This window comes from Lampetra planeri, chromosome 22 (assembly GCF_965212315.1).
Source record: "Lampetra planeri chromosome 22, kcLamPlan1.2.h2, whole genome shotgun sequence".
Taxonomy (NCBI): domain Eukaryota; kingdom Metazoa; phylum Chordata; class Hyperoartia; order Petromyzontiformes; family Petromyzontidae; genus Lampetra; species Lampetra planeri.
This window is the reverse complement of record NC_136128.1, coordinates 12,016,261-12,035,413: the sequence shown is the minus strand read 5'-3', so window position 1 is coordinate 12,035,413 and position 19,153 is coordinate 12,016,261. Positions and strand designations below refer to the sequence as shown.

The following is a 19,153-nucleotide window of genomic DNA, read 5'->3' as shown; positions in this document are numbered from 1 at the left end:
CGTCGATTCATGCGCGCGCACAATCGGTGAATTACCTTTCACGCGAATTCTTTTAAGGTTTGACCCTCAGGCAAATTGGAAGGAACGAGACGAAGGACAAGGAACGAGACAGACAGCGCCAATGAGACACGGACACATCGAGACTGAGCAAACGATGCGGACAGTGGTGCACCCATCAGACTGAATCCACAAACCATGCGACGACAAAACTGTTGATTCATCAAATCGATATCTTGGCTCCAAGCCGTCCAAGCCATTTAGAATTCCTTAAATGCGCGGGAGTGGCTGGCGCTGGCTGTGAGCAGTCAAATCGTTCCGTGCCAAGGGATCGGAGCACGTGGCATGGGAGATGGAGAGGGATAGGGGGGCGGGGCACGACCCGTGGGTGGGAGCGGGATTGGGGGGGGAGAGGTGGGGGTGGAGGTGGGGGTGGAGGTGGGGGGTGGAGGGAGGGAGAGGTGGGGGAGGGGGGACCGCTCCGCCCTATATAAACCCGCGTGCGCGCCACGCTTAGCCCAGCGTCTCTTTAGTGCTCTCTGCTGTCGCGTATTCATTCCTCCCGCTCACACACCGATCGACTCGCTCAAGTCAGAATGGCGGACGCTGCTCTGGTCGGCACGTGGGATCTCAAGGACAGCAAGAACTTCGACGAGTACATGAAGAAGCTCGGTAAGGCGCGGACACGCGCACGAAGCTCAACACGTGGGCGGCTGCGGCGGCATCCACGCGTGAGCCCCCACCCACCCGCTCTCCCCGTCTGGCTTCAGCCATGCGGCTGTCGCTGCGTGTCTCGGATTCTGCGTTGCGGTGTCTCCCCTTAGGGGCTGCCCGTCTCCGTGTAGATCCAGCCCCCCCCCCCCCGCTCGTCTCTCTGTACCGATCTCCGTGTGCCTTCGGTGTCTGTCTCTTCCCCAGGTATTATTTTATGCGTTCACAGCTGCCGTGTCTCGTCTGTCCGCGATATCGAGATCGGTGTTCTTCACACATTTACAGAGTGGTGGTGGTGGTCGGGGGGGTGGAGAGCACGTTCGCCGATGAGACGTCCTGTGCGAGGCCACCACACGCCTTGACACCGTTGGGGTTTGACGGCACGCTGGGGGTCTTCACGTTTGTTGCGCGTTTGTCGCGCGCCGCACTCGGGGCCACCAGGGGCCGCAATTGGCCCGCGGGCCTTGCACCTGAAGAACGCGCTGGCCGTGGGTCCGTCCACGTCTGTCGGTCCGCGCGTTGTGGATTCCTTCCGTCCTTTCACTCTGTTCAAGCGATCCGCATTCTTCCCCCCCCCCCACCCTATCGATATATCTTCTGTAATCTCCTCGTTCTGCCTTGGCCCGTTGCCTCTGCTGTGCGTGCGCTTCCCAGGCGCCCCCCCCCTCCCGTTGTACCGAGACGGCTTCACGAGTCCTTCACATGAGGACTCTCATTTATTTATTTAATTGTGACCGTTCGAGAACCCTGGGAAGGGTCCACTCGAGCGCACCCGCCACGCTGTTGTTGTCACGCTTATTTTAGCACCCAAGGTCGCCACCCTTAAGCGCAACTGCCACGTTTTGACTTTCGTCATTAGTGAAAGTCGAAGTCACGGCCCAATGCGATTTTTTTTTCTTTCCGAGAACAGAATTCCTCGTGTGTAGACTGGTGGAAACTGCAACCGGCCACGCTTGGCTTGGGTTTCTCGCAGAGTTTTATTTCCCCTCGGTTCGCCGATGACCTGATTGTTGTAGGTGGCGCGTGTGACCTTGGCAGCCACAGCTATTGGGAGGCATCCACTGGATGTGTGCCGGGTGAGGGGGGGGGACACTCTCGTGACCCCCTCCCAGATCACGATGGCACTTTTTTTAAAAGTTCTAGACTGTCAAACTGTCGACTTTTTTTTAATATAGAGCAGTACTTTAATTTATCACGAAATATTCGCCAGCATCGTCGGTAAGGCTGGCAGAGATGCCCATGGTAGGGAATCTACTGGATGTGGTGTGCCGGGTGCTAAACCTACTACATCCGGGTCATCGACCCGGATAAAGTACTTTAGTTTGGTATGTATGCATAACTTTAGGGACACCGAGAATCAGGTCTGGGGTTTGTGCTTTTTCCGGAGCGTCTTCGTAATCCAGAGACTGCCGTAAAGCTTGCGAAGGGATTCCAGAACTTTCCTGTCTGCTGACGATACTACGACTTGCCAAAGCTGCCCTCCATCAAGCGAACTTCAGATCTTCCTCGTAGTGGCCAGTCTCCCAGCAGTGGTGCGAGCGTAATTGCGGGGCTGCACCTTTAACTCTTTATACGTATTTGCTAACCATCGCTCCCCCTCCCCACCCACCCCCTCTCCAGACGTGAGCTTCGCCACCAGGAAGATCGGTGGCGTGACCAAGCCCACGGCCGTCATCAGCATCGACGGGGACAAGGTGACTGTGGAGTCGCACAGCACCTTCAAGAACACCAAGATCACGGGCAAGCTGGGAGAGGAGTTCGACGAGGTCACCGCGGACGACAGGAAGTGCAAGGTGAGGAGGAGCAGGGGAGGGTAGTGGGGAAGCCGGGAGGATTGCGTGGTGGTGCTGGGTGGCTCTGGTCACCTGCCACCTCAAGAACAAGTGTTTGAATCCCGGTGTTGGCCGCCCGTTTTTTTTTATACCGGTGCGTAAGTGCGGCGCGTTGAGTCTCAGCCCGTCACCAAATGACTGCACACGCACGAGAGACCCACCCCTACAAGTTTGCGGTTGCACTCGTTGCAGCTCTTGAGACGGTTTGTACATCGCGGTGACCTTTCACGTGGCGCTCGCAGTGCGGGTGGGAAAGCGTTGCCCCTTTGACGGGGTGGGCCAAGGTCGCTTCGATGGATGTGATGTCCGTGGTAGCTCTCTCTCTGTTGCTTTGGGCCGCTATCTAACACGCCAATGTGTTGCACTGCTCTGCGAGAACTTTCTCCTAAAATGTTGTCAGTATTGACAACACAATTTTAGGAACAAACCTGTGAACCATTTTCAGAAAGGTGGGTGGGGGGGAGATGACGTGGCAATTGCTACCCCCCCCCCCTCCGTGAGTGACTCCTGTAATCATTCCGCATCCTCCCAGAGGCTGAATTTGGCGGCTGTTCCAGCTACGGTGCCTGGACACGTTTTGAGCTTAAAAAAAAAAATTCCGAGCTTCCTTGAGCGACTCCGACACTAAAGCCACGCTGCCTCGGTTTATTGCGGATGGGGCCGTGGTGGCTCTAACATCTCTCGCGCTCCCACCCCACCGTCTGGTGGTTACGCAGGAGCCCTGGCTGTCGCATAGTGGAGAATATAACACTCAAAGATCTAATGCGAAGACGACTTTAATGTAAAAAAAACACATGGAGTATGACTATTGGATAATAACCGCACTGAAACATGATTCCATGCCTCCGTTAAAAAACCTCTCTTGCTAATCCCTGCCCCCCAGCTACGACCAGGCCTATCCCAATCTCTCTCCAACCACTCCCACCTGTCATCACCATAACTACACCTTTATTACTCTATTTAATTATCTTATGCACACTGTTTACATTAGTTGTAAAGTGGCGTGCCTTTGGCGCTATATAAATCAAAGTGGACAAGTTGCCCAACTTTTGGGCTTGAACCCGGTAAATTGGAGTTTGCAAATGGGCAAATGCCTGTTTCTTCTCTTCTTGCCAAATGTTTGGTCCTGGAGGTGATTTTTGTTCTGACTTTGTTGGCTGACTATGGCCTTTTGGCAGCCAACCCTGAGTGAAGCACAAGTCTTTTGTAAGCCCGAATTGATTTTTGGTAATCATCCAGAACATCCTTATTGACTATTGAGACCACTCCTAGAAGTGCCCTCTAATGTCGTCACATTTGCCCAATTTATTTATTTTAAAAAAAATTGGAGGGGAGTAACTGGGATGACCTGGTGTAACATCTCCCATGGTTGCATTTCTTTTTTTATCGGCATGGATGGCTTTAAACCCCATTTTTACTGCACGCCCACCATGCAGCCTTTGTAAGCCACCAAACCCGGCTGGCTCTTGAGGTGTGTTGGCGCTTGTTGTTGACCTTGCGTTGTGTGCCATTGCTTCATGTGGTGTGGTGGTTTACCGGAGTGGGTGGCTGACTGGGGGGGTGGAGGGAGGGGGGCGCTGCGGCTGAGTGTTAAATCCACTGCTGGAGGTTTAACACGTATGCTTTCGTTACCAATATTAGCGCACTGATGTGCTGAAGTCGTAACTAATTGACACTGTTTACGTGACCAAGCCTTCCTATAATTGGCTATGTCGGGTGGTGGGTTAACGACCATGTTTTATATTTATGCGACCTTACACCTTATTTTTTTTTTACTATGGCCACTGCTGTAGTTTTTGGTATTGACCGCTAACCGCGTGGTGGCATGTGCCCTCGCGCGCCGTGCACAGACCACGCTGACGGTGGACGGGAAGAAGCTGGTGCAGCTGCAGAAGTGGGATGGCAAGCAGACGACCCTCGTGCGGGAGGTGGTGGATGGCAAACTCGTCGTGGTAAGGGCCCCCTCGTCCATGGGAGGGGGATGGGAACTCTGGGCTTGCCAAGTACACGGGCTTGGACACGTGCGTTGCCTAACGTGATCGTCACTGCGGTGTCGTCACAACCCTATAGAGTTTCGGCGCCGACGTCGTTGAGACCATTATAACCTTTTTCTCTCATTCGGCAAGCTTGAGGCTCGTGTGAGAGCCCAGGATGGGGACTACACGGGAGTACAGCCAGGCTCTTAAATTATCGAATGTTTTGCTGGAATCTCTGCTTAGAACTGGTCTAAGTGGCACACTTAAATATCCATTTGAGTGGTATACTGGATTTAAAATATTTTCCAGCGTTGCCAATTCATAATTGATTTTCACCCACCATGTACTTGGCTATGTTTGTGGCTTTAAAGGCCCATCACTGCCAAACTACATTGTCATGTGTTTTCTTGTTTTGGCTTGCCAGTAAACTGACCAATTCTTGCAGACAAATGCATCCAACTGGCTAGGAATTGGCACTATTTTAAGCATCATTGCTACAATCCAGACTGTCGAATCATGTGGGACTGGCTTTCCCGATTTTCAATTATGGCTCTCCAATATTGGCAGTGAACCTGGGTGTTGGAGTCGAGCCGCCACTCAGACGGACCTGGCCGGCCCCAAATCCCACCTGGCTGCGGCTTTGAATTTCAAACTCTTCACTGCGACTTGGGGCCCACCTGGGCTCCTGGCTGCCCTGCCGCCTGCCGCAACTCTGAAACGAAACTCCGGTTAGCGGCGCTTCTCGTGCCAAGGGTAACCTAATGCGCTCCGTAAATAGTCGTCAACGTGTGCCCAGCGTCCGCTACGTGCGGAGGGCAGCGTCTGCACGCAACGCCGACGAAGCTACTCGGCGGTGCACCGTGTGTTGGTAAAGGTGCAGCCTTTGCAATTGCGTGCATGTGCATAGGTTGCAGAAACGGTTAACCCCCCCCTCCCCTTCCAATTCTATATGGTCAAGGTTGGTTGCTTTTTGTATCTCCTAAATAATACAAGATGTTCATTTAAATGTTTTTTTTAAAGATAAGAGGCATGTATGAGGAGGATGGTTGGTGGGGGGGAGATTACATTAAAAAGCGCCACACGGATGGACTTTAGAATCTATTACCGCACTTGACCCCCCCCCCCCCTTGCAACCCACATCCTTAGCTCTTGTTGCGGTCCACGATCCAGCCTGCTGGGCTTGACATCCGGAGATGCCTCTGCAGTTGGGGGGGATGCGTGTGGGCCGCGTCCGTCGCTATCCCGTGCGTGTGGTTAATGCGTCTCCCCCGTGTCGTTGCAGACGTGCACCATGGACGACGTGGTCTGCGTGAGGACGTACGAGAAGGCGGCGTGAGGGAGGGGGGTGTTCCCTGTGAACCCAGAAGCCACTTCCTGCCCCCTCCCGCGACTTGTTCCGTTAAAAACGATTTCCTCCTCCCACACTGCTGCTTAAATCGACAATGATGAGCAAACGGTTTAAAATTCACTTTTTCCCACCGAGCGAACTTGCGGTGTGATTTTGCCAGTCCCAATTGCTCTTTTGGCGTTGGGTGGCCCATATCGTGGTTTATTACCAAAGAGACCCGTTGCCACACGGTTTGAAATGAATAATTATTCACCCGCCTGCTCTGTTCAATAAAACTTTCCGCTGCCAAACTCCTCTCCAGTGTGTCCGTGACTCGGTGTGTGGAGAGCAAGGTGGAGCACAAATTGCACTTGTTCCTGTGACACCGTTTTTGGCCGAGTAATTCCTGTCTTCTGGACATTGGTGACATTGTCACGTTCCTGGGCTTGCCTTGGGTTGACTGGGCCTTTTAAATGAGTACGTGCTGGGGTGTGTGAAATTAGCACTGGGGGAGGCGAAAGCTGGCTGTGATGCTGGTGGCATCTTGCATGCCGTGTTGACAAGTGCCCTAGCAGCACTTGTCCCCACACAAAGCTACAGTGGGGGGAGGGGGGGGGTGATCTTTGGAGTTTGTACACAAGTGTATGGCTCTGCCATCGACCAAGAACGTGTGGCCCGAGGTTGAGACCAGGTAAAGTTCAAAGGTGATGGGAACTCGTGGCAGCCAAAAACGTGCTTTTTCGTGAACAAAAACCGTTAGCCTTGGCCAGACCAGTGCATACATAATTGAAAGCGTGACCGATTTCATGGTTTCAACCAGCGCAAGGAGTCCAAGTGTGACCGTTCCAACGTTGCCCAATTTAGCACCGGCCACGTCATCTCAAGGCACGGGTCGACTGCGCCTTGAACGGTGCGTGTGGTGTGACGTGCGCACGACATCGCCATGCGGGGGGGGGGGGAGACGTGGGTGGCCGGGCCTTGAGTGCACGTCGTCCCACTCTTGTGCCGAGTTTCTGTTTACGCGATTGCACACGAGGGGTGGTAGCGCAGTACGTACGTTGGGCGGCGTTCCTGGATTCTGTTCACACGCACAAACTTTCCTCTTGAAGAAAAAAGGGGGGGGCCATCGAAGCCGAGCTTGTGCTGCTACTCCCAAGGTCGACTGCCTTTAATGGGCAAACCCGGCGCGTGGGCTCGCCACCCCAGAACTGCTGAGTCCGGGACTTGTGGGTATGAAATGTGGCCGTCCCTAGCAGGCACATTGCCCCCTTGTTGAGACTACGTGCACGCGTGTGTGTGCACGTTGGGTCTGTGCATTGTTTACAGGAGCGCATCGCGATCGGATACTTTTTTTGCCCCCCCCCCCCCTCCATGAGTGAACGTGGACGAACGAGCTCGTGACTGCTCCTTTGTGTTCATTTGCACGTGGGCGCATGGCCCGGGGAACGAATTCATCACGCGGCCTTCCCCATTCACGGCGAAAATATAAACATTGACATATCGGATGTTTCTGAAGAGAATTACAGGAGGAAGGGCGTGGGGGGGGGCGTCTGAGGACGTCCCTGGGAACGCGAGAAGCTCGGGAAGTCGCTCCACTTAGCGCCACGCGCTCACGTCCTATGGACATGATAATTGGACCCACGAACGCATCCCTAATTATGTATTCGCCTGGCAAAAAAAAACTTGTGTTACTCTTAACCAGTAATCCGATGTGCCAGCAACCGTGATAAAATGCTACTTTAAGTATAAGTTGGTTTGATTAGAAATACTTTTTGATTAGTTAAGCGTTTCGGTCTGTTACTAAGTAGCTGCTTAAATTGTAACTATATACCTATTTTATTTAATGTGGTACTCGGAAAAGATATTTTTTTTAATGAAATTGTCACCAGGCCCCGTGGTGTAAACGAGTGCCCGTCTCCAAATCTCACGAATCCACGCTAATCTCTTCTTGAACCTATCCAGTTGTGCCCCGAAGAAGGGCCATCGGCCGAAACGTCCTTTGATGGCCGCAGTGTAGGTGACGGATCGTGTTGAGTTGCGTTGTCATCGGCAGTGACGGCGAGGATGTGTATCTCATCGCAACTTCCCCTTGAGCCACGTGCGGGGGGGGGGGGGTCGCTCTTCCCATCGCCCCTTCCACGTCGCGTGACCGCGTCGCGCTGCCCCCCCCCCCCGGCTCTCGACCGCCCACTCAAAAACAACAACAACAACAAACAACAAAACTCGGGCCGTGTTCATCTGGAGGGCAGCAGCGGAAACCATGAGACCCAGAGCTTCATGTCTCACTAAATATTTGCTGGGTCGCTGGGTAGATCTAAATAGATACGTGTATAGATATCGATACATACATATTGGAGTATGTGGGGGGTGACAGGTAGTAGACACAGCCGTAGCGAGAGGTATGTTGGATGTGGTGTGCCGGGTTCGGGAATTATTTGGCGCGTTTGCCGACCAGGGCACAGAGGCGGCTGAAGTGAGGCCTCCTGGTGCTAGAATCGTGTTAATGGGAACGTGACCTCGGTCTCCCCTCCCGGAACGGCTCGGGTCGTGAGGGCACAGAGGGAAGACCGACGCACTCGCTCGAGAGTGGCCAGGGAACGAACTCTGACCACGTGCGCGGCGAGTCGGGCATCGCGGGCGTGACCCAGGGCACCCTGCGATCCGGCGCTTCTGGAGGCGAGGGTTGGTGGGTCACGTAAAGACGCACGTTCAACTCCAAACAGGCGCGGTGGTGCGAGGTGATAGCAGCGGTGAGACGGGCAGCGCTGCAAGCCGATCGAATCGGTCTGTGCGCAGATTTGAGTGTCGCGCGCTTGCGTGTGCTGGGTTCTCTCCGGTTTCCTGCTGCATGGAGACGAACTCTCGCTGGTGGGATTTGTCTCGACGCCCCATTGTAAACGGAGTGCCCTGAGGGTCCCCACGTACGACGTGGATAGACGCTGGTTTATCCAGGATGTTTCTGTTGCGCGTCGTCGCTTTAAGATGTTCTCTGTTCATATTTTGTTTGTTGCGGTTGCACCCGACTCAAGAGCCGTATGGCTCACAGGGCTATACCTAAAAAAAATTACTTGAAAACTTGAAACTAACACTTCCCCTAGCTGGTGAGGCCATCGTGCTTATTTGGCGTCGCGTCTCGAGACTTGAATGTCCATTCGGATCGCTCGCAAAGCCGTGCAGGTGGATGCCCCGCCGAGGTTCGCACAGACGGGCTCGCCACGAACCCCACCGCCGTCATCTGGCCAACACCCGCGCGTAGCTCGTCGGGTTTTGGAACTTTCGTAAATCTTTCGTTGATTCGCCGACCCCTGTCTCCAAAGCGCGCTGGACCACAGACGGGGGCCACCACGCCTTTGGACCGTAACAACAACAACGAGGCGAGATAACCCGCAGTGGTTATCACATTGCACCGTGAACCCTGACACCTGAGATCGAGTCCCCCCGGGCTGATAATGTCAGTGGCGAGTGATCTCCGTGACCGGTTACGAGCGCCCAGCACTCTCGACCCGGACTGCACCACCCGATGGCGTGAGATCTCGGATAAGCCAAGCGTCGTTGAGTCTGCGAGGAGAGTGGATGGGCGGCTACTGCGCTCACGACCGCACTCCATCGTGCTGCGCGCCGTCGCCTGCCTACCGTAGTCGACGGATCATCAGCGCCGCGTGAAAGTAACACGCGGAACCCAGCTGGTGTCTCGTGACAGTCAAGTTTTACAGATCTGGCGACGCGCATGCACGCACGCACCTACCGGATTATAAGACGCACCCTTAACTTTAACTTTAATAATAAACTGGCAGCCCACACGTCCTCTTGAACGTGACCGTCCGTCCCTCCAGCCAGTACAACTTCTTTTTGAAATATAGTATAGTATGAAAGGGCGGAAGATGCGTCTTGTAATTCGGAAAATATGAAACGTCAGTCGAGGGCATTGTAGCAAAATGCAATGTTGTACTGTACTCTAGCTCAAACGTCTATGCTCCCCGCGGCGTGGGCAGGTGACGGACCCTCTCATCCAGCCGTGGATTGCCCAAGCAACAGGCGAAGCGAAAACAAACAGAATCACGAGCTCTGTGTGGGGAGACGTTAAAGATCTTGTTGAGTCATGCAGTCTGGGTTGCGGGAGGATGTGGGTTTGACTGACGGTGGCTGCAGCTCGTGTGTGGGTGAGCTTCGGGGGAGTCAATGTCGCCTCTCACGAGTCTCTTGCGTGTCCTCGTGTCAACTCGCCCCTCTGTGTACACTTCGCCCGGAGCCTGCCGATTTATGAGACTCAACAACGGGAAGTTTTGCTTTCCGTGCGAGCGTGTGAGTTAAGTTTGTGCGTGCACGCACGCGAAACTTTAGCCGACGTTGTTTGTACCATCAAGGGATTACGTGGGGATCCTTACCTCTGTTATTAATTTATGCGCGTGTGTGTTTGTCTGTTTGTCTGTGAGGTCAACACCAGTGACGAATATCTAAAGCAGTCCTGGGCCACCGCTAGGTGGACTCGGCCTCAAATGAGCACCTGATGCCATGTGTAAATATCTCCTCCAGGGAGACAAAGGCGTCCGGGCGTGGTGCAGGCCACCCACCCCCTCATGTTCTGTGCTGGCATTCATAGGTGCTCGCTAACAGGGCTTGAAAATAATAGTTTGTTAAAGTCTCCACGGGGAATCTTTGTCTGTGGGGAGCTTTGCAGTGGATGGGTGAGATCAGTTCGTGTGGAGCCAGTGGATGAGCTGAATTATGAGCCGTCCCTAGGGTACGGCTCATCGGTGCGCCAGCCCCGGGCCCCGCGATTTGGGGGGCCCCGCGCTTCGAAGTAATACTTCCCGTTTAGTTTGAAGGCATCGGGAGCCCAACCCCCCCCCCCCCCCCCCCCCATTAACGGCCCTGGCTAAGTGGATCGTCACTTCGCGAGATCGCGAGGAATGGCGCGCACTTGCAGAGACCTTCACCGAGCAGTGGATCGAGCATGGACAACGACGACGATGCTGATGATGATGATCACAAGCCATGATTGCGGGCCACCGGGCCACTACAGTCCAGCGCACCTTCGTGCTCTGACAAGTTGAACAAAGGACTTCAGCACCACTCCAACGGCCTCGCTGTTTGGTCTTGCAAACAGAGCGGGAGTGGCTGGCCGATTGCGTCTTAGACATTGCTCAGAGTAACCCGCTACCCCCCCTCTAAAAGAGCCAACACGGCACGAAAAAAAAGATAACAAAAAGACAAAAGCGTCTTATCTCGCGGCTACACACGAGGAGCGGTGTGTCCAAGGCTGCCCAACAGATACCAGTTTTATGCCGAGTCGATGATAAACCAGAACTTGTTAATTGACTTTCATTGCACGCTCCAGTGACGTCGCTCCTGATAAGTGAGATTTCCCTGATAATGTGGAATCTCACACTCGCATCTCTGCGGTGTGACGCGCAGAGCGGCTGAACCGTTGAGATGTTTCGTTATTCAAGGCGCTCTCAGATGCCCATGCATTTAAAGGCCCACCAATATATGCAAACCATTTTTTTACCTTTAGATCCATGTGAGTCGATGCATCTCTGTGTGAGTCTATGGGTGTGTGTGTGAGTTTATGCGTCTCTATGTGAGTATGCATCTCTGTGTGAGTCTACGGGTCTCTGTGTGAGGCTTTAACCTGCTCCTTGTGCCGCATGCGGACAGCTCCCAATGGGGTCCCCTCGGCTAACTGAACGCCGTAATCGTGTTATCCCCTCGCATCAATCGGTGTTCTCCGAGCCACTGCTGTTGGAGCGCCGCGGTGTGGAGATGTCATCTGCCTCGCCTGGTATGCAGAAGGTTGTGGGTTTGATCCCGACCCTGACGCCTGCTCTATATTTAGAGTTTGTGTGCCACTCTCCACGTGGTCGCATGGATTTTTCTTCGGGTCCTCCGTTTTTCCCCTCCACGTTTAGGAGCGCGCGTTTAGAGTACTTGCCTGCTATAAATATCCACGCGATAAGCCACTTCGTTAAGCTATCATTTGTGAAAGCCAGGTCGCTTCTGCAAAAAGCGATACAGCTCAGTGTGCCTTTCCTGGTCAAATAAAACATAGTTTAAATCGTTTATAGTAACACCTCCTACAATAAAACAAAAAACCACGTATAATGTTGACAAGCATCCAAGCATAGCAAGAAGCTTCTCAAAGGCAGCCTCTCAAGACTAGGTGAGGCTTTTCTGGTGTGAACACCAGAATGCAGGTGGCCGTTGGGCATTGTGTGTATCGGTTGGCCTCCCTCTGCCGGCAGAACCGGTTTGCTTTGGAGAGTCAAGCGGCGAGTTGTGACCAAAGGTGAGGCAGCTTTATGAGTCGGGCGTGGTGGCGGTGCGCGCCTGTCACCCCATGACTTTGGTAGGCAAGGGTTGGTGGGTTAGGCTCAGATTTGTGCAACTCACAAAGCTTCCGGGCTGCGAGATGGGCAGGGAATGGCAGTCCATCAAGTGGATTCGTAGAACCGTCTGTGCGGACTTCTGAGTATTGTCACATTTAGAATCAACATCACGCGTTTCGAGTAGTTGTCTGCTGTACATTTTTGCACGTGATAAGCCACTTCGTTGAGCTATCATTTGTGGCCAGGTTGCTTCTGAAAAAGAGCTACATAACTCAGTGGGTCTTACCTGGCAAAATAAAAACGTAGTTTAGTTTTGGTTATTACACCCGCAGTAATATTTAGGACGGCCCCTGGATTCCAACCGTGAAGCTGCAATAAGCGGCGAACGCGCTAACCGCTGGGCCAGATGGCATGGGTCCGCACCCGGGGTTGTATTTTCATTCCTTGGCGATGCGTGCCTTGTGAACGTGACCTCCACTCGCTCTCACGGCCTTCGGAGGCTGTGTGCTGTGGACGTGCGGTGTTTACTGTCGTTCTGCGCTTTTGTGTTTCTGTGTTGTTCAGTGTTCTCGCATGCAAGTCCACAAGCAGACCACCCTGAATGTGCACGAGATCTCAGAAGCGAAGCAGATTTGAGCCTGGCTCGTGCTTTCCTGGGCGACTGCCTGGGTAGTGACATAGTGGGTCCGAGGCATGGAGTGGGCACCCCCTCCCTGTTCACCCCCCCCCCTTTCTAAGGTGTAGGCTGGAGCTGGGCTCCCCCTCCAGCCCGTGGGTCTCCCCACCAGGACCGTGGGCCCCAACGCAGTTGCACCGCCTGTACACTCGATAGTTGCACCACTGACGTCTAGGAATACCGCGTGTTGTAGACCTGGGCTGTGCAGTGGCCAGTATAGCAGTGGATCCTTGAACCTATCTGTGTGGAGCTTTGAGTGTTGCCACTTCTTACGCGTGGGCTTTCTAGAGCATAACTGATTCCTCCTGCACCGGGAGAATGGCCAAACCCTTCAACAACAACAAAAACAACTCAACGCATTCGTCAGTGACACTGCCTTAAAGGGAAATCAAACATGAATGAGGGCTATTGCTCGAAATGTCACCGATTGTATAGTTTTAGGCCACCCACGGCGTTATCGACGAAGGTGTTGAGCGTGTTGATTTTGCGTGTGCACCACCGCTGCAGGAGCAGCAGCATCGCCAAACGAGCCCTACAAGAGGCCCTTGCATGCTGCACGTAGTAGGGGACACACTTTCCCACACACTCCGCGATGAGATTGACGTTTGTCGTGTGCCGGTCAAAGCAATGTTTTCCCAGAGCTGGAAATTCGCCAAACTAAAGGGAAAAATCAACACAACTAGTAAGGGCTGTGTCGGTGGTGGCGGGTCTTAACGACACATTTATATATTTACGCGATCTAACCCAAAACAAACTCTAGTATGGATAATATTGGTCGCGAAAGCCTCTACTCGGTGTTAAAGTGTCCACAAGTCTCTGACGTTTTTACAGCCCGAGACAGCTTAAGAGCCGCATAACGCGGCGCGCGAGGCAAACATTGTTCACTTGCACAGATGTGGTCAGAGCACTCCACTTGACCTGGCATCCATAAGTTACCACTTTGTGGGAAGATACCTGTCGGTCGAATGGTCCTTGCCATGGGAATGTGGAATTTCCACCACTGGCTTTGGGCCGTCGACAAAGATAAGCAACAACACCATCGCTCATTTGGGCAGCGAGTCTCAAATTGCCATTTGAGTTTGTTCGGTCATTGTGCTCGATGTCGTCAGGGAAAAGGCCATTCCGATTCGTCGTCTATTTACCCACGTGGGTTTAAGACGTGAATGCACGATCTGTCTCCCGTCTGTCCGGTTGTCTGTGACGGGGGTGGCACGATCATTATCGCAAAGATGTCTCGCTACGAACTACATCTTCGCTTAAAGTCGTGTTGCTATCGAGAACGTAGCGCCGTGAAAACGGGGCATGTTTCTGCAAGGGTTGGGTGCTTGGAGACAAACCTCTGAGCTTAAAAGGACCCGCCTCGGCATCCCGGCCCTGCCTTGGAACGCGAGCCCTCCCTGGCAGACGGGCTGCCTTCTGGGTACCTGGTGGGGTCACGGCAGTGATGATCGCTGAGTGAACACTTTCGAGGCGAGACGCGTGTTGCTGAGCGTAAGAGAACCCATGCACACGCGTGTGATTTTTCCTCCTCGTCTACTGCTACGAGGATGTACGAATACGTGAAGATCCTTGGAGTAATTACGATGTAACCTTGAGCAGTGGGAATTTAGTAGAAACTATGAACAGAGGATAACCCCGGTATTCATTTAGAGTATTTATTAAAAGAAAACCATCCACAACCTTGACATCGATATTGCAGATGTGGGCTGCTGCTGCTGCGGCTGCCGCGATGTAACGTGAAGCACACAAGACTTGTAATCCAGATGTCGCCAGTTCGACTCCATCTCCGCGTGCGGAAGTTTAAACAAATGGTGCAAGTATCTTAGATCCCCACACCTCTGTCCACTCAGAGGTATGAGTGGGCTCGGCGCAGTTAGTCAATCGGCGGGTCGTGCGTGGTGGGGTAAAGTGTGGGTAACTCCCATCTCTTCCAAGATGTCGAGGCAGCGTGGAAGAGTGAGCCAAATGACCTTCTAGAGCACCCCCTTCCGCCAGCAGTGGCATGAGCGGGCAATTGCAGAGTTGCGCCTTTACCTTTTGCCAGAGATGTACCCCACGACACAAACGTCCTGTGGGCTCCAAGCCCTTGCCCCCAGATTAAATTCGTCCCTGTCTACAGGGAAGTGTGAGCGAAAAAAGCGAAACGAAATCTCAGTGTGAGTACGAGTTCACGTTTGCATGCCAAAATATTTTCCCACGGTAAACAAAATAAGAATACATTTAATAGAAAAAATTGGACGTGTCCTCTGAGTGCAGCTGTTGCTGCTGCTGCGGGGTCGCTGAAGGGCCCTGGCAAGTCGGGGTGGGCCCGTACAAGCCAGAGTGGGCCCCCACAGGCCAGTGAGCCCTGACAGGTCGGGGTTGGCCCCTGGCAGGCCAGAGTGGGCCCTGGCAGGTCGGGGGTTGGCCCCTGTAGGTCGACATGGGGTAAAGTTTCGAGGAAATGGTCGTTCTTCATTTGCCCGAGACATAAGCCCAATATGTATTTGTTGAATTATTGATAATACATTACAAGTCGTGACCACGGTGTGGATAATGGTGTGAGCTGAGCTATTTAAATGTTCCATGACGAGCTAGAGCCTTCTCCCACACTATTTGCCAGAATAGTGCCTTCGCTATTCTGGCAAATCGCCCGAAGATGCTGGATGTAATTTCCAGCGAAACGTCATACTCAAATTGTAAATGTTGTGGATTCAATTTTCAAAACACCGGTGAGCTAAAGTAGTGAAATATTTGTCTTTGGTCAACGTGACACATTTTTTACTGATTGGCCGTGTTGGGTGGTGGAGGGTTGCGACACATTTCTAATAACGCGATCTCACCCAAAAAACCTTTATTATGAACCACCACCTGGCTCACTCGATAACGCCTGCGGCCACACCGAACCAAATGTGCTGAGTCCAGCGGTTGTCAGATGTGTGGGACTCAATGCAACACAATGTGGATATATATATCATGTTAAAATGCGGCCACATCCCAAGACGCCGTAGAGAAACCATGTTGTGTGGTGTATACAGATACTGTATAAATACATACATAAAATAACCGATGACCAAATCACCGCGAGTTTGCCCGATCTCGTTATATCTCGGAAGCCAAGCAGTTTTAAGACTGAATAACGCTTGGCCCCTTCTCTAGGTCGACTCAGCCTTAAGTGAATACTTAGTGTGGTATTTAAACATCAACGATTGGGATACAAAGGCGGGTATGGTGCACAGATAAGTTTAAGGCGGGACAGTAAGACGGAACTGTGCCCAGCTCTTCGGCGTGGTGTGCCCTTCGGCATGATGTTAGCCGTTCTTCGGCAAGATGTCCGACGTTTCGCCGCACGGGCTGAGAGATGAATTCAGCTTCTGAAGATCCCAGCACGTGCGGCGAAACGTCGGACATCATACCGAACAAACTCCATCCGTGTGGAGGACTTGGGTCTACCAGACTGACTCTCTCACCTCTTCCACACTGTGTTCTTCTCACCACGTTGCAAGGTCATTAACACCTCTAGGCCAGAATAAACTTGCTCAATTCAACAAACGTGCCGCAACTCTTATTCGTTACAACTTCAATAACCGTGCTGTGTGATGCTGGCCGCTTCATGTTTTGGGCCTTTCGGGACAGTGATCGGCATCTGTGCAACAAACAAAAAATAATCTTGCGATAAAACTGCGAAAGCTCATCGCAGCAAGGAGTGCTCAGTTATACTGGTAGGAACCTCCTGGTTACACCAGCCCACAGGGGATTATTGTGCCTGTCCGTCCGTCGTGGAGGGAGGGGCTGGGTGGGGAGGGAGGGGCTGGGTGGGGAGGGTAGGGAGGGGCTGGGTGGGGAGGGTGGGGCTGGGTGGGGAGGGTGGGGAGGGGCTGGGTGGGGAGGGGCTGGGTGGGAAGGGTGGGGAGGGGCTGGGTGGGAAGGGTGGGGAGGGGCTGGGTGGGAAGGGTCGGGAGGGGCTGGGTGGGGCTGGGTGGGGATGGGAGGGGTGGGGCTGGGTGGGGAGGGGCTGGTCACCCCGTGTTGCCCTTATAAAACTCAACGTTTAACCTACTCGCCGGCTTGTGCCGCCCTCACAGTCGGCCATATTTGCGCAATACACCACGCCGCCGTTGACCCTGGCCATTGACCGAGCAACCCAACGTTCCCACCAGCTCCCTCCGCAGCAGGAATGTGTTTGCCTCCCCATGTAATTGACTGGCCAGACGGCTTCGGGTAAACGCCGCCTTCATTCCGACTCGACACCTGTTTCTAGCCCGAGGCCAGAGCGATTTCCTGTTTCATTTACGGCACAGATGTCTCTGCAGGCGGACACAATGCTCAGTCACTGTGTAACAAAAGCATATTTGATTTTTGTTTCTGGGTAGTAAGTGTTATTTTCCAATTGCTTATGCCTCAAAAGTACAGGAAATGGCGATTATTCCCCACAAACGTTGCTTTTGTGACCAGGACAGTGATATTTTGAAATGTACCTATTTTTTATGAGAAAACGTGTGCTTTTGTGTCATTCCTTCACGTAAAGTCACAAAGGCTACATTTATGGGGACTAATAGCCATTTTCTATGCTTTTGAGGCATAAGCAATTAGAAAATAACACTTACTACCTAGGAACATAAATCGTGTTACATAGTATAATTATTATAAGGCACAGTGTGCAAATCCGCAACGAGACTCGTACTTATTACAGAATAACAATTACATTAAAAACGACAGGAATGTTTTTGTACGTGAAACTTTACGCTGAGATAGAAGGTCCCAATGTTTCGGCTGGCTGGCCTTCTTCAGGAAATGTCTATGCTGAGCTGCCCACACTGGACATCTGTGAAAAACGAGCTTCATCGCTCATCAGATTCCTCCAGTCCAAATATTTATGAAGGTGAAGCCCTGCAAGTGCAGCGGTCTCACGCCACTGCTGGCATGCATATGGGCCAATCGTTCATTCCCACACCTCATTAGAGAACGTTATAATCTAGTAATAGCATATCACTGCAATAGATACATATTAAGCCAAGACCTAAATACACATGCGCATGTCTTGTGCGCGTTTTTAAACCATTGTGAAGTAGATATATATATAGTTCGGTGGGTTGAGGCTTTTTGTCCTGGTGCTCATGCGGTTGTATTTAGCTGCAGTAACCCGAAGCATGGACATCGACTGGGGCACGCTCGGCTGCACCTCACCCCGATTGTGGCTCATGCCATCATTTCTGTGAGCACCAAGACAAAGTAACGCCACTTAGCCCACCCTCGCCGACAGAAACATAGGCAGGGTGTAAACTGGTAACTTTAATTTGTGTTGGCTGTAACTTGTATAGGGCAGGCAACGTGAACAATATTGCTCTGTCTATTCATAAATGATCTCAGCTGTTTCCCCCCTCTCCGCCACCACACAAAAATAAACACAACGCGCGTACGCTTGTTTAGACTGTAAATTGATTTTGGTGGGTAAACGTAATTGGGAGTCTCGTGTAATTGAAATGACACTGCCCAGCAGAGGAACGAGTTTGTCACCACATTACCACGAACACCAATTAATGCCGCTGCCTCCTGCCACAGGAATGTGGAATGTCCACAATTCGCCACGATATCACCAACGAAGCGCTTCTCGATTTAAAGCTTTCGTGACTGCAGGGATTCATCTTCTTGGTTCTTTCGGTAAAGTCACGTAGAATGGAAATAATAAAATTATAAAAATAAAACATAATAAAATAATTCTCACGTTTCGGCCACAACGCAAGCAGCCGTCGTGAGAATTATTTTATGTTTTATTTTTATTATTTCCATTCTACGTGACTTTATCGAAAGAACCAAGAAGATGAAGCACCTCTCCTTGCTTGCGCACTCACACGCTTTAGCGTAGGCGCAACCCTGCAACTACTTGCTCACGTCACTGCTGGTGGAAAGACCTCCATTAGACGGGAGTTCTAGAGAGCCCTTACTGAGGGCATTTTGGCCTACTCTTCTACACTTGCCAGACGTCTTGCCGGTCGATTGCGGTGTACCAATTGACACGACTGGGCGGACAGATGCGAGGGAATTTCATCCGTCGCGACCTGCTCGTGCTACGTGTTCCACAGCACAAAATACGTCATCGTAATTCCATTCACTGTCATCCGGACTATCCTGGAGGTGTCTCGCGCAAACCTTTTTATTTCATGACCGGGACTCAAGTCCCCCCCCCCCCCCACAACTCACGTCAGACGCCCCTTGGTTGAGTTTGCACGCGAGACTGCCTGGGAAGAAAACCATTTTCTCAAAACTTTACTCCATGTCGACCTTCCAGGGGGCAAACGCTGAAATTAGAAATTTCGATCGGAGCATTT

General features: G+C 52.4%; 1 protein-coding gene across 1 annotated transcript; it reads left to right on the top strand.

The window, feature by feature from the left end:
• The first annotated feature begins 462 nt into the window (after positions 1–462).
• On the top strand, positions 463–6,154 carry FABP3 (fatty acid binding protein 3). The gene is made up of 4 exons (XM_078604493.1): positions 463–669; positions 2,329–2,501; positions 4,391–4,492; positions 5,799–6,154. Exons 1-4 carry the CDS (start codon positions 594–596, stop codon positions 5,850–5,852), a joined length of 405 nt encoding a protein of 134 aa, XP_078460619.1. The 5' UTR covers positions 463–593; the 3' UTR covers positions 5,853–6,154.
• Positions 6,155–19,153: the final 12,999 nt, after the last annotated feature.

Excerpts from the sequence above, each read along its gene's own strand:
- FABP3 (XM_078604493.1), top strand. The coding sequence starts at position 594 with ATGGCGGACGCTGCTCTGGTCGGCACGTGGGATCTCAAGGACAGCAAG. Across the intron at positions 670-2,328 it reads CGAGTACATGAAGAAGCTCG|ACGTGAGCTTCGCCACCAGG; the intron begins GTAAGGCGCGGA and ends CCCCCTCTCCAG. Across the intron at positions 4,493-5,798 it reads TGGATGGCAAACTCGTCGTG|ACGTGCACCATGGACGACGT; the intron begins GTAAGGGCCCCC and ends GTGTCGTTGCAG.